Raw genomic sequence first — 22,882 nt, 5'->3', positions numbered from 1 at the left:
TTACGGGGCCAATTAGGCAGAGGTTTATTTTCAAGGTAAATTTTTATTTTTTAATGAATTTTCACGAAATAGTAACTAAATAAATAAAAAGACAATTCACACCGTCTTCAGCCAGAGGCTGCACAGACTGAACACATTACATACATTAGACAACGGACAACACACAGAACACCCAGTGGCCCAGTGATGAATTTTTCGTTAGACGAAAAGTTTTCACCGACTGGAGCGGGAATCGAACCCACCCTCCGAGGCTTACGATACGCTTAGATGACTGACGCCCCTAACCGCACGGTCACGAAGCCCACAATCGAATACACAAGCATTATTTCTAAAGAAACTATCAAAGTTTCCATAATGTTCAATTTTCTCCCAAGCAAATATGAGTAATTCTCTGCCTAATATCACCGTTTCCAAACGTTTCCAAACGATGAGCGACAGCTTACATACTCTAAAAAGGTCCAAAATATTGTTTGCCCATAGCCTCATAGACGGGTGATGACGGCAGCATATAGTTTTAGAGCTTAGTTTGCCCCAACTCCAATAAACACTGTTTATTGTCAAGTTAAAATAGCTTTAAATTGAAAAATCATTACATAATATAAGTAAATATTGGCAAAGAGCTAGCTATTGGTGTTTTTGCATCCTCTATATTGTGAACATTTAGGGCATCATGGGATTAAATGAGGAAAAAAACAATTCAAAAGGCCAATAGCTTTATTGAAAGAAAATTTCCATAAGAATTGATTTATGGATGATTCATATAAGGACTACATCTCTACAGCAGGAAATTAAGCCGGTTTCACAAATTTATTCAACAAATGCTGAACACAATAGTTTAAATTACCACTTAAACTTTTTATGGCTAAAGGGTGATACGGTCAAAATTTGGTCACACAATTTGTTTCATAACTTGAGACTGCGTACACCAAAACAGCTGATTTTTGGATCAGTAATGGTCCATTATATGTAGATTGTACCATAAAATTTTCATCAAAATTGGTCTAGTATTTGCGGAGATATTGTTGAACCCTGAGATCTGCAATTTTATTTTTTTTTCACAAATAAGAACACATTTTTACTGCTTTATTTATAGAGCCAGAAATACTTAGCCGATTTCAATGAAAATTTTCCTGTATGTGAAGTATGCATATCGAAATGTTGTTTTTACACCACTGTATGTTGTTGATCCAGCCACTACAAAGTCATATTTGCTTAAGTGGCACCCGGTCAGTTTTTTCATATTCAAACTGCTACAACTTTGAAAGTATTCATACAAAATAGCTAAAAAATTTTACTACGAACATATTTTCATAATAGTATTATACTGTAAAATTTAGATAAAAATCGGAGCAGTATTGGTAATTCTATAATCAAAATTGTGCTTTAATGACCTTCAATTTCCGAAAATTTTCTATGGAGCGCCTTTGTACAAAATTTTAAAAAGGTAGGTCGATGGTTTTATCTATATATCAAAATTTTATGGTATAAGCTACATATAATGTAGCATTACTGGTCCAAAAATGAGCTGTTTTGGTGTACGCAGTCTAAAGTTATGAAAAAAAAAAATGTGTGACCAAATTTTGACCGTTTCACCCTTTATATCGGTCTTTTTCTACTCAGAGTATAAGGGAGTAGAGATAAAAGTGAATAATGAAATGATAGGTTCGCTAGGTTGCGAACAAGTATGATTTTTTTTATAGAAGGTGAAATTAGGCAAGTAGGCCATGTATTGAATGAATACCCCAAGTAACCACAGTACTGAAGCCTTATTACATGCAGATATACGGTGTATTTAGTGCAATCATTACTTTACATGCAAACTTAAGGTTGATTTAAAGTGGAAGTGGGCAATTATAGAATCAAATTAGGATTATACTGGTATAATCTTGAAGCAGTCGCATAATTGCCCATTTCCACTTTAAATCAACTTTAAGTTTGCATGTAAAGTAAGGATTGCTCTAAGTACACCGTATATCTGCATGCAATAAGGCTTCAGCACCGTGGTTACTTGGGACATCCAATGCGTGAAACTTCTGCCGTACGACCTGTGCTTTTAAACAGATCGGCTTGGTTGTAGTTCATACCACCTTACCAAGAATGGCAAAAGTTTCAGGCACCCGACTGCCTATGTATTGTTCTGTTTTCATCACAAGTTCTATCGATCGGTAGCTTTTTTGGAATTCACACTCCGTTCGTAGGGGTATGTCTATATCGCGGCGTGTTCTTTGTATTAGCTCTTCGATCTTATTGGATAGAACACTTTTCTTTTTAAGCTAAACTTTTTATATCATATTCTGATTGATCGACCATATTATATTTATAACTTAAACTTTTTATGGCTATATCGGTCTTTTCCTACTCAGAGTATAAGGGAGTAGAGATCAAAGTGGATAATGAAATGATAGTATTCACTAGGTTGCGACCAAGACAAGGAAGTTTCACGCTTTCGATGTATTCGTTCAATACATGGCCTACTTGCCTAATTTCACCTTGATGATATGATGATATTGTTCTACCATCTATTGTAGCAAGGCAGCTGCCTATAGCACTGGAATAATCTGAAAAACGATTTGATCAAGATTGTGCTGTTGTTAGTGGTCAGTCATTCTCCTGTATGAAGGGCCAAAAAGGGTTGTGCGGACCCGCAAGCAGAGACACTTGCGCGAAACCCGCGTCAGGGGGAAAGAATCTCCTTCCAGAATAAAGTTCTCACGAGCAACTGCAAAACCAAGCCCTCGATTGACAGAATACTCCCAATAGATGGGGTCGAAGAGCCCGCCCTCAATCTACAAAATGTTAACAACAAGGAGGAGGCAGTTCCAAGCTCCTGTCCAAATCGTTTTAATCGGGTGCCCTGATGGTCCGTCCCTTTCCCAATATATGATGAGTTATGTATATGTAATGTATGTCAGTGTGTGTTGTGTATGTTTTGTTATACATTTGTTTGAAAAACAATCATAATCATGATTAATAAGCATTTATAAACAAAGCATTTACCTGATTACTCCTGAAATAAAATGTGGATTAGCAACAAAACATTAAAAAAAGCACATCAAATCTCGATCCTGGAATGTCTGCTCACCACTGATCGGCCACTTTAGGCATGAAAACATTATTGTCGCGCTTATCTTTCATTAGAGTCCTGCGGCGGTCATACGCTCGCAAGACATACCGCCGCATGACAGTCGCAAGGCAAAACAAAAGATTTGCTGTCAAACCCCATATAATGAAATTATATACTTTTAAATCTGGTGACGTTTCCCGTGAAGTGAAAAGGCGTATTGCAGCTGCGAATAGGGCCTTTTACGGATTGCGTAGCCAGCTTAGGTCCTGTAACTTGCAAACGCAAACAAAATTCGCTCTGTATAAGACGCTGATTCTTCCGGTTGCCCTCTACGGTCACGAAGCGTGAACGTTAAAGGAGGTAGACCGAAAAGCTTTTGGAGTTTTTGAGCGCAAAGTGCTGCGGACAATTCTCGGTGGGAAACAAGAAAATGGAGTGTGGCGCAGACGCATGAATCACGAGTTGTACCAAGTGTACGAAGATGCGAATATTGTGAAACGTATAAAATACGGCAGACTTCAGTGGGCTGGACACGTAGTGCGAATGTCGGAAGAAAGAATAGCGAAAACAATATTCAGCAGAGAACCCGGTAGAGGTAGGCGACTTCGTGGGCGGCCGCGAACTCGCTGGCTGCACGCGGTTGAAGAAGATCTACGATCCCTACACGTTCGGGGAAACTGGAGGAACATCGCTCAAGACCGACGAAGATGGAGCTCTACTATACGCTCGGCATTGGAGTAAAGTTACTTTGTAGCCAACAAGGTATCAAGGTATCAAGGTAGGTAAATCTGGTGACGCTGTTATGATTAGTGACTGTCGCGCTTATATCAGAAACCAGAGGCAGATAATCGCCATATTCTGATTTTTCTTGGGGAGCATAATAACAAGATCGAAATTTGATGCGGTGGTAGATCTTACGCCGCAACGCACCATTCTAAGGTGATCTACCCACGTTACGGCCCGAGCAGAAGAAAATATCAACAGCATAATAAATTATGTTATTTTGGCCTAATAACTGAATACTGGAATCAGTAATTTTTTTGTTATTAGCATAACATATTATGTTATAAACTTGTCTGTCATAAGCGGCAAAATAACAAATATCATAACAAAAAATGTTCTTGGAAGACTAATTCAATAACATGTTTTGTTAGATCAATCACAACCTAATAACAGGAAATTTGTGCACTTGTTATTGTTGTGTTATTGTTTATCACATATTTGTACATTCTCTATACTGCCGTTATACGCATAACTGTCCCATGTTATATGGGATTCCCATATAACATGGGACAATCGGCCGTAGAACGGCAGTATAGTAGAATAATAACTAAACTTGTTCTACAACAAAATATATTAATGAAACGTTATCATGTGGATATATCCCAATAACTTAAACATAACAAAATAAGATGACTCAACAAAACATGTTATTTAAAAGATATATTTTGATAAGTTAACAATAACAAACTATGATATAAAACCAAGCTATGTGATTTTGTTGTTATCAATTTGCTATTCTCCGCTGCTCGGGGGGACCTACTTGCCTAATTTCACCTTCTATAAAAAATGTTCATACTTGTTCGCTACCTAGCGAATACTATCATCCCGGGTAGAGCGAAATGGCAAAAGAAGTGCAAATTTTAAAATTAAAATAGATTGTTGGAATGGCAAAATTTGCTATTAGTTTGTTTGAAATAAGAGTTAAAATAACAAAAATAATAACTGAATTTCTATGGCATAACAACTAAAGAATAACTGATTTTGCCATTGTAATAACAAAACAATAGTAAAACGAATGTCAAAATAACAACATTGACGAACAAATGACGAAAATATCGATATTTTTTTTTTATTTTGTGCCCAAAAAGTTTTATATTAGCTTAGTTATAATGAAACATTTGAAATTTACTTTTATATGCAAAGTTTTGATCCACGTTTGCGTTTTTCTTAAGTGATTAAAGGAATCATTGTTATAAAATAAAAAATACAATGTCTGCCACACTGACAAAGTTACACGCATTATCAAAGTTACCTCGTTTTACGGTACATGAAATTACAAGGACATTGCTTACCTTTATGCGTTTATCGGTGTATGGAGATAGTCACATATTTAGTTTAAGCTTCTACAAAATGTGCCGTAAATAATATAGTGTTTCTAACACCTGTCCAAACAATGTCTTTAACCTCCCAGAAAAATTGGGTCTTCAAAAGTGTGGAGGCATCGACGGATCCAAAGCACCAGTAATAAAAGAAAACTCCACTCCGCAGATGGATGGATGGATCTGAAAATACCATACGTATGGATGATATGCAAAAATGGAAACTGTGAAACTGTAAAGGAAAAGTAACACAATTGTGCGAGAAGCGAATTTGCATTTTTCATCACTTGTTCACAAATGAAACCTACTTTTCCCCCAGTTGCATTATTCAATTTCGTATGCTCAAAAAGTAAACGAATGATTTACTGCTCTTGGACTGTTTTGTGGCTCGGTTTCTTCCACCTGAACTGAAAATATATTCGCACCTTACACTAAATAAAATAACACCAGGTAGTAAAAAGGCTGCTGGCCATATTTTTGGGTCTGCTGAATCAAAAATTTAGAATTTGTCTTGCGATGTTTGAACGGGTAAACGTGGCCAAATGTTCTATTGTCGTACCGCGCGCTTCCTTATCCGTCCACCGACAACAAAAGACCTGCTTGGTGCGGAGTGCGCTAGAAGGGCAAGCGTTCAAATCTAATGGCCCAAACAACGTTGAAAAATGAATTCGGAAAGAAACAACGCGGGCAAGCACACTTCTCGTTTCCCAAGCCGTAGTGACACGAACAGCAGTTACGCCGTCAGTACACTCGTAAAAGTTGTCTTATGCTCTTCATATAATAAAAAAAAAATGTGTTTTATTATAAAAATCTTGAGATGTCTGTTCTCCACGAATGATTCACTCGCCATACTATATAAAATATAATTAGGAATTGTTTCAGAATTACATCGTTACTGGTTTCCATTTATTTCGTTTGTACTGCCTACTTTGAAAAATGTTTTCTAATACATTATGTTAAAGTTATATGTAAGTTTTGCCTATACTAAACCTAGTTCGTTTTTATAAACGACCGAAAAACTATTACAAGTTTATTTTGGTTGAGATTTCGTTAAATATAGTGTATGCTTTAAAAAATGAAAAATCGATAAACTCTATGATACTTTGTGCTCGAAGTATAAACCTAAATTCCTCGTAAGCGCTGGATATTAGTTTCATACGGCTGTGATTTTGTAACACATGATTTATTATATTCATTCCCTTGTGTAATTTGTTTGCTACAGCATGCATTTATTTATTCTCTTCCACAGCTACTCCAACATCCACGGAATCGTGTGTCTTCTGGTGTGTATATTCGGCAGCATCGCGAACACCCTGAATATCGTAGTGCTTACAAGGCGAGAAATGCGTTCGCCCACCAATGCTATTCTCACTGGTTTGGCCATCGCCGATCTGCTTGTAATGCTAGACTACATGCCGTACGCAATCTACATGAGCCCATATATGCAATTTTCAAGGGAGGAAAGACTGACCTACAGTTGGAGTTGGTATGTCATGTTTCACTCAATATTTGCACAGATTTGTCATACCATCTCAATATGGTTAACGGTGACACTGGCCGTGTGGCGTTATATTGCGGTCGCATATCCGCAGAAAAATCGCATATGGTGTGGTATGACCAACACATTACTAGCAATCACAAGTTCCTACATAGTGTGTCCCATGGTGGGCATTCCACTGTACCTGTCATTCAGCATAAAACCACATGTTGAACAGCTCGGAAGTGATGGTAATCCCTACAAATTGAGTACAAATGGAAGTACAGCTCGGAATATCACTCTCTACCGAACGTCTCCCTCTGAACTTGCGGAAAACAACCCGGCATTGCTGAATGTAAATTTCTGGATTTATAGCGTAGTGATAAAATTGATTCCATGTATAGCGTTGACGATACTGAGCCTTCGTTTAATAGCTGCCTTGCTGGAAGCAAAACGTCGCCGGAAACAGCTAACGGGCAACTCGAAAGGCATGAAACAAATCGTCGACGGACGAGTCGTTGATGTGCAGCAAAAGAAAAGCTCCAAAAACATGGATAAGGAAAAGCAAACAGATCGCACAACTCGGATGCTGTTGGCCGTGCTGCTTCTATTTCTCATAACAGAGTTCCCACAGGGCATCCTGGGGCTACTAAGTGCACTGTTAGGGAAGCACTTTTTCTACAACTGCTATTTGAAACTAGGTCAGTTTCGGCGAAAGGCAAATGACGCAGTGATACACATACCTACATACATGTGTACTTCGGTAAATGGTTTTGGCTTCGTGCAAGAGAAATGCTTCCGGCTACGCAACTGTGATGACTAACTTTATGAAACGTTTTGATTTATGAGGTAGGAAGTTTAATCATTTGAACAATCATTTGAACAGACGAGTGACCGTTAATTGTTCCTAGGATCTAATGATTCATGAAACAAGGTATTACATATTACAGTCGGGACTCTTATACTGTGACGTCGATTTTTGCTTTTGAGTTTTGATACATCATTTTGAGTGGTGACTCCAAAAATATTCACCCAAATCATGATCAAAGTTTCTTTGACTTATTATCTTTCGAACGACACTTAGGGTTTCGCAATCAGACGCGAGTTGGCTGAGATATTGGCCTAAAAAATGGCATGTTTTCAAAAGGGTGACTCCAAACTTTTGTATATACTTTGTTCGTGCAAACCGATGTCACACAGTCCGACAGGAATGTTGCGTTGAGCCAAATGGTGTTGATCGGAACACCATCAGCGTATTATCAACAGTTCCCCAAGAACCTTTACCTTTTATATTATTTGTAAGTACATATATTCACAAACATCTCAAGATTCTCATATGTGCAAACAATTGATTACAATCTTTTAGTTTTCATACGTGCGCACTTCATATAAAAAAAAAGAAACAAAACAAACAACGTCTCAATTCTTTGTGTTTCGTATGATGAAATGGGAGTCACATGCTTAGGTTTTTTTCTCCCAGTGTGTACAAAGAACTTTCATCCCATAGAGACTTTTTCTTGTTTTTGATGAAACCTTACATGACTGCAGTCATTACTGTACATGTGATGGACCGAATGTGCTTACTAGTATGGGACAAACATCAAATTCTCGCTCCAGTAGACTTTTTTGATTCCATTTAGGTCCCATATGAACTATGCAAAATTTCAGCGTAATCGGTGAAACTATAATTTAGCGCAAGCGGTTCAAAGTTTTCATAGGATTTACTATGGGAAAAGTTATACTTTCAAACAAAAAAACCCAGAGGTCACTCTTTGTCTTCTTAAATCAAATCGATCAACGCTTCCTGAAGAAAAATCATTTATGAAACTTTCCTTCGAAGACCGCAAAACGATTGGATGCTTGTGGAAAAATTTATTGATTTATTACCTATTAGTGATCCAACGAACGGCTTTTTGTTTTGTTTTATCAGCAGCACTGTTGCTGCTGCCTTGGCTGCTGCTGTTTCTGGGGGTGGTGATGCCTCCCGCCACCCCATGTAACAACGGCAGCAGCAGTGCTGCTGATAAAGCAAAACAAAAAGCCGTTCGCTGGATCACTAATCGGTAATAAATCAATAGCTTTTTCCACAAGCATCCAATCGTTTTGCGGTCTTCGTAGGAAAGTTTCATAAATGATTTTTCTACAGGAAGCGTTGATCGATTTGATTTAAGAAGACAAAGGGTGACCTCTGGGATTTTTTGTTTGAAAGTACAGTCGACTCTCCACATGTCGATGTTCTACATCTCGATATCTCTCCCTATCTCGATGGTTTGGTCGGTCCCTTCAATCTGCATACATTTCACCTTTCTACATGTCGATATCTCCTTATCTCGATATCTCTCTATCTCGATGCGATCTCGTTCGGTTTTGTTCGAGATTTTCTCTCCATATGTCGATATGTCCGTTTTTATAGGTTGCTAGATCTCGTTTCTTAGGTGCAAAACATTCTGTGAAGGTGAAGTGACATCTGTTTGTTGACGGTTTTTCCTAGTTACGGACGATTTTTCAATCTAGTGTGCATTACAAATTTGTTCTTGAGTTCGATCTCTCCCTATCTCGATGGTCCCTTCAATATCGAGATGTAGAGAATCAACTGTATAACTTTTCCCATAGTAAATCCTATGCAAACTTTGAACCGCTTGCGCTAAATTATAGTTTCACCGATTGCGCTGAAATTTTGTACAGTTCATATGGGACCTAAATGAGATCTAAAACGTCGACTGGAGCGAGGATTTATTTTTTTCCATACAAGCGTGTCCCATACTAGTGCTTACTCTTTTTATAAGACTTTTTTTTTGCAATTTCTCATCGTAATAGGCTGTTTTACCACCGACGAACCGACGTGACAGCTAGAACAAATAAATTCAAATTTGTTGTCCCCGACGCCATGATGAAAAATAGCCAAACACTACCGCCTCCTCTATAACGGTTCGCGTTGTTTTGATAGCTTGACTCCAAACCCCCGTGTATTCATATAGGAAAAGGTTCGAGCCTGAGCTGATTTGACAGAAGCGTTCGCTCGCCCAAGTAACACACTTGTCACCGAAGAGTCACGGCGGCGCAGGTTTTTGTTGCGCAGAAGTCACTGTGACTTACTTCTAACAAATAAACACTTACTTGCTAGAAGTAAGTCACAGTGACTTTTGCGCAACATAAACCTGCGCCGCCGTGACTCTTCGGTGACAAGTGTGTTACTTGGGCGCTTTGCTGGTCGACCGTTAAATTTAGGAGGGACACTTTTGAAACACCACTGTCACGTCGGTTCGTCGGTGGTTTTACCTCACGCAAATCTGACAGGAAAATACCTACTTTCCCTCACCAAATTAGCAGTGCTGTAATGGTTCATTACAGCAATGGTTTGCGTTACGTAATGAACATTACAGGACGCTTTTTAGTTTTGATCAACTTCTTGGTGGTGGACGCAGCTCTGAAAAAATGTGACAAATGCACAGTATAACCTGTTATGATCAGACTTTCTTAAACATGGCTGTGAACATCAGTGTACAGTTTGATGAAATTTTTTGTTAAAAACTATCCTCAAGCGGTAGTTTATGAAATTGCAAAAAACGTTGTACGCAACTCGGTGCAGAACTCGATTTTTCCAGCACTCGTCGTAATTATCCAACAAGGCTTGCCGAATGTACGACTCGTGCTGTTAAAATCTTCATTCTGCACCTTGTTGCGTAAACTACTATTATACGCGTTTTTTGATATCCCTATCTTTTGTTCATAGATAAATATTCGCTATCATAATGTTTATGCTTGATGAAATAATTATAGCCAATATTTTACATGTTAGGGGTTTAGAACCGCGATATATGCGTTTGCTTTTTTGTTGTTGTATAAAATAGTTAATTAATGTACTCTGTGTTTCCATCATGGATTGACACAAGGTCGTAGATAAATTCAAGAACAACAAACACTTTGATGTGCAGCACTGTATGCCATCATTACAGCCACCCCGGATCCAATCACTTACGACAACATTATTTTTTCGTGCGTCATTTACATCTGCTATGCTTAATCAACGAAGCCGAGCGTCATGAAGTAAAACCATTTGCCGGAACGCAGAAGCAAAATAAATTCCGCTTAATTAAATTTTATATTTTTTGTCATCTTTTCCCCCAGGAGACCTGATGGACGTGCTGGCCTTGATAAATTCTGCCATTAACTTTATTCTGTACTGCTCGATGAGTCGCCAATTTCGAAATACTTTTAATTACCTGTTCCGTCCAAAATTTCTCGACAAGTGGCTTCCGGTGCCCCAGAACGATGACGGAACTCCAGGAGGCCGCCGGAACCAAGAAGGAGCAACTACGCAAATCACTCAAGTCTAGCAATCGAGGGGACGTCCTAATTGCCGCCATTGTTGTTCTATGCTGATATCCAGGGTGTTCAGTTGGCTCGTATTCGGTAATCGGCGCTCCGAAACAGCCTCAACAGAGTGTGCGGTGCTTTAGTGACGTCTCCTGGCAACCAACCATAACGACGGTATTCCAACTTCCAACTGTGGCTTCACCAGTACAAGTGAGTGTCCTCCTTACGCGCCGAAAGTTGAACCAGCCTCCTTTGTTAAAAAGTTATCATTATTGTAAATCTTGAAGTATGTTTTCAATTTACGGGAATTAATAAAGTTGGTTCCGAAAATAATGAAGTCATGCACGGTTTCAGGCAGCTTGACTGCGGTAATAATCTTCCACTCGATGAATTTGTTGCTTGGCAAAAATATAATCAGTACATTTTCAGTTCGCTCTGCAATCAACATGCTGAAGTTAATCCATCAGGAAACTCAATTGTGGTTTTCTGGCGCTCCAAATTTTCCGTACTCAAAAAACAAATTATAAAACTAGAAAAACCGCTGTTGATTTTGATTTGTTTTGCATAGATAAAAGTGGGTTTACAATTATACGCCTTGAATTATAACTGAACAGCTAAAATACACTGAAGGTAATGTTAGTTAGGCAAAATCAATTCGTGTTTTGTCGCATTGTTCATTAGAGGTGAATCTACAGTGTATCAAACAATTGTCCGTACAGGAAATTTTTTGTCGAAATAATTTTTCATTCATATGTTTATAACTTTTTTATGCGTCAATCGAAAACGCTGAAAATTGGACCAATCATGGATCATATATTAAAGCTCCGTTGGTAAAATTTTGAGCGAGATCGAACATCAATCAAACATTAATGAACTTTCCTTTATATCGTTTAAGCTATCTGTTTCGCAAGATTTAGTATCGATAATTAATGATCCATTTTACTGGCCTGATGGGGTTGAGATCCGCGAATTTCAACCAAAAAACGGGAATCTGCCAAATCTGATAGCATCGACATAATTAACATAAGTTCTACTAATGCCAATAGACCATCCAATTTAATGCTATTATCAAACCCAGTCCCTTCAACTTCTGACGGGGTCAACAGTCCTGCTTATGAAACAAAAACTAAACTGCACTATTTAGATTTCAAAGATCTTCAATCGTTACTTGGGAGACATTCTAGAAATTTTTTGAGAATTGGACTTCACAACGCTCGTAGTTTGGTAAGTAATATTGATAATTATAGGTCTTTCTTTTTGAATTCTAAACTTAACGTATTTGCAATCGTCGAAACTTGGCTTAAACCTATACACACAAACAAAAGTGTTGAACTTGAAGGATATAAAATTATCAGGTCAGATCGAAATTGTAAAAAGAAAACCAGAGGTGGAGGAGTTGCTTTTTATTTGAAAAAGTGTTTAAAATACTCAATCATTACAAAGTCTGATGGGGAAAGCGAAATTGATTACTTATTTATCAAATTAACACAAGCAAATTTAGTATGTGGGGTTATATACAAGCCTCCAGATATTAACATATCGAAACTAGAACATATCTTTAACTTGATTTTAGAAATTTCTTCTATTGAGCCCAACATTCTCATAATGGGAGATTTCAATGTAAATTTGATGGCACAGCACTCTTATAAAACTTTAAAGATGATTGATAATTTGGAGGCAATTTCTTTCAAGTTGATTACAACTCATCCGACATGTCACAAAAACACTTCTTCGTCAACTATAGATCTGTTTGCGGGAAATTGTACTAATAACTCGAGTAATGTATCAATCTTCCCTTGGAGGAATAAGTGATCATGACTTTTTATGTATCGATTATCGTTATAAACTTCCAAAAACTGTTCCTAATTTTTACTGGATTCGGGAGTTTGATAAAATTGATAATAGTGCTTTTATATCTGATCTACGTGGTGTTGCTCTCAACAGTGTGTTTGATTGCATCGGCGTCAATGAAAAATTACGTTGCTTCAATGAACTATTTTTTTCAGTTCTAGATCATCACGCCCCTATGAAAAAGAAATTATCCAGAGATCCTACTAACCCTTGGATCAATAGTAGTATCAACCGATTATTCAAAAATCGCTCCGACGCTTACGAATGTTGGAAAAAAGACAAAACTGATAGTCGAAAATGGAATAACTTTACTCGCCTTCGCAATCTGACTAACCGTGAAGTTAAACGTACTAAAAAAGAGTTTTATATTTCTCAGCTTAGTGCTGATCTTCCTGCGAAGGAGCTCTGGAAAAACATCAAACGGCTTGGTTTAAAGCAAACTAACACTTCAGTCGGAGGTGGTGATGTTACGGCTGATTCTTTGAATTAATTTTTCGTTTCTCATTATATACCGCTTTCCTTCAATGCGAGTGGAGATACTATCGACTCTCAACCTAATTTTTCATTTAGAGGTGTAACAAGTGATGAGGTCCTACTGGAGATAAATTCTGCTGCATGTGATGCTGTTGGTCACGACATGATTCCACTAAAATCTTTGAAATCGTCTGCATGCGTAACTCTGCCTTACATAACGGACATTTTTAATTGTTGTATCGCAACTTCTGAGTTTCCAATCGACTGGAAAATTGCGAAAGTCATTCCTATAGGCAAAATTGATAACCCTTTAGAGGAAAAAGATTATCGCCCGATAAGCATTCTTAGCGCTCTTTCCAAAATATTTGAAGCAATTCTTTCCAAACAATTGAATGACTACTTAACTCAGTACAGCCTCTTAAGTCCTTTTCAGTCAGGCTATAGGAAAACCTGCAGTACTATAACGGCACTGATAAAAATTGAGAATGACGTTAGAGAAACTCCAGATAGGAAAAATGTCACTGTAATGGCTCTCCTAGATTTCAGTAAAGCATTCGATTCAATCGATCATAATTTACTGTGTAAGAAACTTATGTGTAATTATCGCTTAGATCGTTTTTCTGCCAATTTAATAAGATCGTACCTGACCAATCGATCACAGTACGTCGAGCTCAATAAACAACAATCTAACATTATTCCGGTTTTGTCTGATGTACCACAAGGGTCTATTCTCGGGCCATTACTTTTCTCTATGTATATTAATGATTTACCAAGTGTTTTATCGTTTTGCAAGTTTCACCTATATGCAGATGATTGTCAAATTTATTTATCCGGAGAACCCATCAGAATTTCCGAAATTGTGAAACGAATGAATTCTGACATTGAAAGTATTTTAATATAGTGTGAAAATAATGGCTTAACCTTGAATGCTAAAAAAACACAAGCTATCATCTTTCGGACCAAACGTACAATTCTCTCAGAAGTTCCATTGATAAGAGTAGGAAATGATCAAATTGAGTTCAAGGGTGTTGTCAAAAACCTGGGTCTACTAATGGACTCACACTTAAATTGGTCTGCTCAAGTCAACGCAGTCTGCACTAAAGTTAACGGTGCCCTACATTCTCTTGTTATACTGAGACATTGTACCCCTCAGCATATTCGGGTTCAATTAGCAAGATCACTCCTAGTGCCCCTGTTTGATTACGGTGATATTATATTTGACCTAGTCTCCAAAAAGAACTTGAAGAAACTTAACCTTGTTTTCAATGCTGTCACTAGATATGCATACAACCTTAAGAAATATGATCACATATCAAATTACAGAAGTGCTTTGCTGGGGCGTAATCTAACGAATCATCCCTAGTAGCACATATGTTTTATAAAAGTCAATGCAACTCCTATATGACCAAATTTGGTCATATAAGAGTCATAAAAACTGATGTAGAACAAGTGTGCTACTGGGGATCTGAAACTGCGATTGAGTATTCAAACCTATAAAATAATAAATAACCCTCCACCATATCTTCTGAACTTTTTTAATTACGCTCAGTCTACTCGTGCATCCTTACTTGTTGTTCCTAGATGTCTCTCAAATAACTTAAAAGAATCTTTCCGCCATCGTGCGATTAAAATTTGGAATGATTTACCTAGATCTTGCAGGAATGAACTGACATACATTTCATTTAGGAATAGTGTTTATAGTTTCTTTAATTCATGAAATATTCTTTGGCATTAGTATTTAATAGTAACACATGCTTTGAAAATCATTAGGTGATTATTTGTGTTGTTATACTTAAATAAATAAAAAAAAATAAATATTATTTGGTATGTAAAAAAAAAAAACATTTGGCACTCTGAACATATACAGATTTTTCATATTTTTTGTAGTGAATATAAAACCTTGAACTAAGCTGCATATGAAAGCCTTGGGTATAAGCTGTACCACAAAAAAAAATGAAAAAGTTTCATCAAGTACATATTGAGTTATAATGTTTTAAAATTGTGTTCAAAAATCTTATAAGTTTTACTAAAAGTTCTATAACTTTCAGAAAACTCAATCGATCTCGCTCAAAATTTCATCAATGGAGCTTAAATATATGGGTCATAATTGGTCAAAATTTCAGCGTTTTTGATTGACGTATAAAAAAGTTATAAACATTTAAATGAAAAATTATTTTGACCAAAAAATTGCTGTACGGACAATTGTTTGATACACTGTATCTATATATATAAAAATGCAGTGGCATACGTGGGACCGCGTATAACTTACGAACGGAGCGTCAGATTTGGGTCATTTAAGTTTTGTTTTGTTAGTTTTCACCCAAGGAAGGTTTATGAGGCAAAAAACATGGAAAAATTGAGAGTTTTTGAAAATCGATCTTCCATACATTTTGTGACCGGGGACTTGATCTTGGATAGAAACTTGAAACGTCAAAAAACGCAGTAGGCAAGACAAAGTTTGCCGGATACAGCTAGTTATAAATAAAAATGTACGTGCATTGATTGTCATTATAACGGTGGGGTCGGGTATAAACAGTAGATTAAATAGATGTCATCACTGAGTAAAATGTATCTAACGTGTGAATAGTTTCTTTTTCGAGTAAATATGACGCTCCATTGTTGTTGATGGAATCGTGACGTCGCGGTCTTTTGAATGCAATATTTGACAGTTCGTTTGGATACAACAGATTCATCTTTGCAGATCTATGTTTGTTTACTCTACTATCCACGTCACGGCACTTCATGAACACGTAACTAAATAGTGGCAGTTAATTTTTTTTTTTGTTTTTCAAGGTAGTCAAAATTTATTAAAAACGGTAATTATAATGGTGTAGAAGCGATTTTTTCTTCAAATTTAATTTTTGCATTTTTTTTTATTCATTTAAATGTTTGCATAATAATCAAGATAAGCATTTTTAATGACCAAAAACAACAATTTGTATAACCAGTTTATCATTTTGACTCTTGCCTTAATTTTGAGAAGGGCTCAAGCAAAAACACTAAAAATTAAAAAAAAAATCTCCGTAAATCTCGACTATGTCAAGATCGTATAAACAATGGAATAAATTGTCCCTAGAAATGAAATTTTCAATTTTTGTGTGTTATAGGGTATTGGTTCCTTTATAAGCATGTGGCTCCCATTTTCATCCTACAAAAAAAACAAAGGATTGAAGAGCTGTTTGTTTTGTTTCTTATTTTTGTTTTTTTTTTGTAAGTGAGCACCCATGGATCAAAATGAAGTTATTTTCGAATCCATTTTATAAACTAACACCCCTCGCCCCTCTAAGCGTGACGTACTTTATGGATGCTCCCTCCCCCATAAAAAAGTAGAAACTAGTAGAAAAGGATAGTACGCAATAGCATTCACGTTCCAAAAGCTTTTATTCTGAAATATTCAACCATTTTTCAATTGCGTTATTTGATTCACCCTCTAATGGACACACTACAAATTGACGAGATAGCTGCATGATACATCACGATTCACGAACAGAATTCCACGTTGGACATATTCTCAATTTACCTGCAGCTTTATCTTATCAGTCGTAATAAAGCTTCTTTAATGTTACCGTACTTGTCCCGACAATCATTATATCGAATGTGGCTTCCGTTTTGCGGGCAATCATTTGTCAACGTTTTATCAGATGTTTCTGGCATTCGAAGAACGTTTTGCGCTTGAAATACAATTCCGCTCTTTCACTAACAGCGAGCGTACCTAACATGAGAGACCCCACTTATCGATGTGAACCGCAAAATCTACATTTAGCTTCATTTGAACATAATTGCAAGGGATTCTGTACAGGTAGGCACTGTGCATAGTAGTTCAATTATGAATTTATAATTGCATGCATGCTGTGGTCTGCGAAACGTGATGATGGCAAAATGCAAGTTCGATGAACGATTCGCTTTCTACTTCCAGATATATGGGTTGTTTGTGACTAGGTACACGCTAGCCAGAGGTCATGGGAAAGTGCATGAGATTCCAATTACATCTCCTGTCCTTCATCCTTCATTCACTCAAGCGGTCGCTATTATGAGTGTTTGCCAGAAGGACACCTAGTTGCTGAAAACAATGGCATGTCCGTAGGAAGAATAGAATGAATCGTGTTCTCTTTTATTACTTCTAAAGAAAATTAAAAAAAAAAAACGTCCCTTTTGCTAGTTTGTGACAAAACTTCTTTTGACAACGTCAATATGGAGAAGTGTTCCATGATTAAGACATAGTTTTAGAAAATTGACGTTTTTGCCTTTCTCGTACACTAAGTGTACTGGAAAGGCTATATGTTCACTCCAAAAATGACTTTTCGATAGAAGGCCCGGAGGGTCGAGTCACATATACCAATCAACTCAGCTCGACGAATTGAGGTGATGTCTGTGTGTATGTATGTGTGTGTGTATGTATGTGTGTGTATGTGTGTATGTGTGTGTACAAAAAAACTCACATCACTTTTTGGCAGTAAACCTGAACCGATTTTAATGACCGACGGTTCATTCGACGGGGAATCTGGTCCCATTGTTTCCTATTGAAAATTGTTTGGATCGGTCCAGCCGTTCCGGAGTTATGGCCATTTAGGTGTTCCGAACCGGTACCACAGGAAGGGGCCAGATATGAAAATGCATTTAACACAAGCATGCGACACATCAAACCACGGGATTTTCGATAACCTGATGAACGGTAAGCAGGAAAATAGTCTTCGACCATATCTGAACCAGTAGTGTTCCGGAACCGGTTCCGGGTGTCCCGCCAAAAGTGACCAAATATAAAAGTGAACCAAACCCATGCATGCGACACATCAAATAGCAGCTTTTTCGATAACCTGATGAACAGTGAGCAGGAAAATAGCCTGTGATCAAGCAGAGACTACAGGTAGTGTTCCGGAACCGGTTCCGGGTCCCCCTCCGGAAGTGGCCAAATATAAAATTGAACCAAACCCATGCATGCGACACATCAAATATCAGCTTTTTCGATAACCTTATGAACGGTTAGCAATAAAATGAAATCAGACTATATTTAGGAAAACCAGTAGTATTCCGGAACCGGTTCCGTGTTTGTTTTTTCCTTCTAAACCATAGGGGGATAAATCTGCTCATCAAACACCCTAACAGGAAGGTTAGGGTAGTGTGGGGTTAAGGCCGTCTTCTACAACACTAGTAGAAGCCAGGACTACTCTCTCCTCGACCCACTAAAACACATTCCTATGGTCGCCAAACCCTACGTCTCTCCGGAACCACCAAGAAGGTATTGCTTCAGAGAGGGGCTAGTGCATATCGCACCCACAAGGTTAGCTGCCTTAGCCTAGCAGCAACAAACATCGATGACTCGCTCTGGAGAGTCCATCACGGTAGCATGCTGGCGCTTAGCCAGTTTCCCGAGTAGTCCTCACCACTCCCTTTGTCCTCGGAAGGCGGTCAACCCCGCCCGCGCCCATCTGCTGAGCGGACATCAAGAACTGATGCCCACATGCAACCCGATCTGACCTGCCCGTAAGGAAGGGTATCACTACCCTTCAGGCCCTATCAGATGCATCCGTAGGTTGCAGACAGCAGGGTCTCTACTACCCCGACCCTTGCCGGGGACCCCTTTCCAACCGGTTCCGTGTGTCCCGTCGGAAGTGGCCAAATGTAGATGGGAACCAAACCCATGCGCGCGACACATTAAATAGCAGCTTTTTCGATAACCTGAAGAACAGTAAGCATGAGAATAGCCTTAGATCACAGCAGAGACTACCGGTAGTGTTCCGAAACCGGTTCCAGGTGCCCCGCCGGAAATGGCCAAATATAAAAGTGAATCAAACCTTAGACCAAACCAAATGCATGCGACACATCAAATCGCGGCTCCTTAGATAACCTAATGAACGGATAGCAAGAAAATGGTTTCAGACCATATTTGGTACAACCAGCAGTATTCCGGAACCGGTTCCGGTTGTTGCTGGAAATGCATATGAGAGCCATACTCATGCATGCGAATGCGACATATTGAATCGCGGCTATTTTAATATCCTAATGAACGGGTTGCAGGAACACAGCCTTTGATAACATCAGAGACTACCGGTAGTGTTCCAGAACACGTTTTTTTTCGCCAGAATGACCAAAATGTAAAATGAATCTAATCCATGCATGCACATCAATTTTCGGCTTTTCAGAAAACCTGTTGAACAGTTAGCAAGAAACTAGTCTCAGACCATAAGTATTTAAAACAATAGGTACAGTCTTGGAACCGGTTCCAGGTATCTCATAGGAAGTGGTGAAAACAGCGATAAATATGTGTAAGAGAACAAAATCTTTACAAAACTGTAGCAAGGTCAACGAATCACACCTTTTTTCTAATTCCTGTTTAAATCGCATCAACCACGAACAAAATTTTTCAATCCCCTTTTGCGTCTAAAATTACTGCGCAAAATTTTGATCCGACTGGTTGCTACTCGCGCTCTGTGATATGGTTTAAATTTGAATTGGATTCAGTATGAAAATTTTCACTTGCTTCAATTTTTTTGGTCAAATTTTATGAATCTAGTAACCAGTAAAGTGTGCAGGAAAAAGTTTATCAAAGACTGTAAAGTGATTTTTTGTTGTGAAATAAATTATATTTTAGCTTGTTATAAAGTCTTGGTATTGATCGACTACCAGTAATAGTGAAGGTGGTCACGCAGTCAACTAAGAGGTCTGATATTTTTCGGCTGTCTATACATTGGACATAACGTTGGAAATATAGGGAAATATGTGCCATCAATAAGTTTCCCGACGATGATGGCTTGGATAAAATTCTTGCTTTTATAAATAAAGTATTCACAGGATTCAGGGTGCTTAGGTCGACGGAAAGATCATGAGTACATATTCGACGAGAAAGGCACTATCACCACTAGGTGGATTAATCCGGGTTTTTATCACTCATATGTATTAGTCGCGATTCATATATTTTACATCAGGCGTTTCCATAACGTTTGTCTCATTTTTGATTTGAGTGAAAAAAAAAAACTCGATCAATATCTACCAGGAATAAACATTGAATTCAAAAGGAATTCATTGTGAATTTTCCTAATAATTTAAGAATGATGGGAGAATAAAATAAATACATCAAATGTAAAAACTCAAAATCCTATAGGAAATTGACCACGTATCTTGATAAACTCACTGAAACTGCATGGGTATTTTGCAAGACCATACGGAGGGTAAAGGGTTTGATTTCTGGTTGGTCCAGGAACTTTTGTTGACTTCCTTGGTCATAATATATTTTCGTGCTAGCCATGCGATATTGACAGTCAGTGACAGAAGACTCCCAGATAACAACTGAGAGCAGATTTTTTCCCAGTTAGTACATTGAACCAAGAAGAAAAAAATAAAATATATTATGCAACCAACGAACTAAACAACACACAGCTTTAGAGGGCTTCCAAAAGCCACGTCATGCCAATTGAGGAAGAAGGATTTCTGAAAATGTGGCAAGCAATGGATTATATATATGAAAAACACGTATAAAAACTGAGGGGGGTTGAAAGTTTTCAAATTATGCGTGACGTACTAAATACATCAAAACCATTGATATCAAGACATTGACAGTTGGAAATCTCGCTCCTGATAATCTCACAACATGTGAGTGCTTCTTTCTGAAGGGAAATAAAGCATGGGTCCTGAGATGAACTGGTCCTGGATAAAAAATCTCGTTAATAAAGATGAAAAAATACCGTTAGTGTTCCTGAGCATATTTTCCATCCTACTTTACTTGTAAACTCCGTGTTATTTCAGCCTTCGTGATTTTTTTTTTCATATCATTTACTTGACACCTTTGCTCAAACGTTAACGATGCGATCTTTTTTTTTCATTTCAGATCACAGAATTATGACAACATACGTAAATCATGAGATTGACTTCAATTAAACCATAACATCCAAAGGAGCTACAAATATGCAAAAAATCAACATTTTAAAGTTCTTTGTAGTTTTTCCTTAGTTATTTATTGTTTTTCTAATGCATTCATTTATTTTTCATTAATCAATTAGGCAATTAGTTTTTTTAATTCACACTGCTGTTCACAAATTTTTACAACGAATTTTTATAATAAATATAGCATATGTTATTGCTTAAAACTTTATTTCATGAGATGTTACATATTGGTAAACTATTTATGTCACTGTTAGCTACTTTATTGATGCAGTTGTTAGTTAAATAAAGCCTATGCAATGGATTTTCGAGCCCAGATCATTGCAGCAGGTGTATTGAAATTGGATTTCAGTATTACAGTTAACTCTCCTAAGCTCGGTATTCTTAGACTGGATTCCGGCTACTTTGAATAGTTTTATATACTTATTTCAAAAACTTATTTTTATAAAACTCGAAAACTTTAAAACGATTGCTAATGTCATTTTGACTTATGGAGAATTTACTGTACACAGTTTCACAAACTATTGACAAACTTTTGGAGCAGAATAATGTTTTAAATACTCCAATGCGTACATATAAGGTAAATCGTGCCGTTGTTGCGCTTCCACCTTCCCTGGTCGTAATCATTGTAAAACTGTGATTTAAATTATTAAGTTCTTCGATTTCATTAGTATTCATATCAAAACAAAATATCCTACTTTTACATTTGTCAAGCAAGCCTTTTGAATTATTGATACAAGTTTACTAGGAATTCTAAAATTATGCCGTCTTCGAATAAAATTCTTCCTTTCGCATGAAGTAGAGAATCGACTCATACCAAAACCTCTTACCAATGAAGAAATCGAAATGTATGTAATAAGTTTACCAAACTGCATTCTAGACGTTATGTTGATAAAATAATTGTTGCATTAATCGAGAAGTATTTCCTGTTGGTTCAACGCAAATTATTTTCAATAAAAAAGAATTCAAAAGAGAAATAGGTGTTGCTTTAATTATCCGAAATGACTATTTTTATTCATAAATTTTCAATTTGAACCTATATCCGTATTAAGGTGCGTGTTAATGAGGAAAAAATGTTTAAAATTTGTTGAAGCAAGAAAAAAATAACTAAAGAATAACTGTTATGAAGGACGGGATGAATGACCCATAAAAGGTTAAAATCCCTGGTAATAAACAAACAAACAACAACTGTTACGAAGGGAGTTTGAATTTCCAAAGTTGCAATTTCGACCTGTTGTCCGTTCTACCTTTTATCGTTTGACCCTACATTCTGTCAACCTTTTGTCCCTGAACCTGAAAATATATTAGAGTTTATACCATGGCTTTTCAATATCTTCGCGTCTGTCTCATGGTCGCCGTGGTGTGCGAACTGTCGACCGAAACGGACGTATATCTGAGAGTGCAAAAATAAAGTGTCCGTGACAATAGTCACATCAGCATCTATTGTGCTGTAGAATAATAGCTCTTGAGCAAAGAGCAAAATGGAAACCCAAGTGCGAAAGAACACCGTAAAACTTGTGTGCTCCTCTTGTAGCAAGACCCCAGCTCACCTCGAAGTGCTCAAATTTGCTCTGCAACAGCTGAAAGTCCCCCCCCCCCCCCCGCCGACCTGCATTTCGTGTATCGGGATGAAAATTAAAAAAACAAGTTCTACCTTAAGTTTATTGATGACTCAAAGTTTGCGAGCTTCATGAGTGGCCTCGAAGAGGCCTACACGTTTCC

The 22,882-nt window shown here is 37.5% G+C and overlaps 1 protein-coding gene across 2 annotated transcripts in view; it reads left to right on the top strand.

Moving 5' to 3' along the window:
• Positions 1 to 22,137, top strand: part of LOC109416504 (G-protein coupled receptor dmsr-1) — a 76,725-nt gene extending 54,588 nt beyond the window's left edge. For both annotated transcript variants that reach the window (XM_029873028.2, XM_029873027.2), the window contains 3 exons: positions 6,416 to 7,344; positions 10,772 to 11,170; positions 21,108 to 22,137. In XM_029873028.2, the coding sequence (XP_029728888.1) occupies positions 6,416 to 7,344; positions 10,772 to 10,980 (1,138 nt within the window). In that variant the 3' untranslated portion in view covers positions 10,981 to 11,170; positions 21,108 to 22,137. The remainder of the gene's footprint in view (positions 1 to 6,415; positions 7,345 to 10,771; positions 11,171 to 21,107) is intronic.
• Positions 22,138 to 22,882: the final 745 nt, after the last annotated feature.

The sequence above is a fragment of the Aedes albopictus genome, chromosome 2 (genome assembly GCF_035046485.1).
Source record: "Aedes albopictus strain Foshan chromosome 2, AalbF5, whole genome shotgun sequence".
Taxonomy (NCBI): domain Eukaryota; kingdom Metazoa; phylum Arthropoda; class Insecta; order Diptera; family Culicidae; genus Aedes; species Aedes albopictus.
Note: the sequence above shows the minus strand (reverse complement) of the source record. Positions and strands in the feature narration are given on the sequence as shown.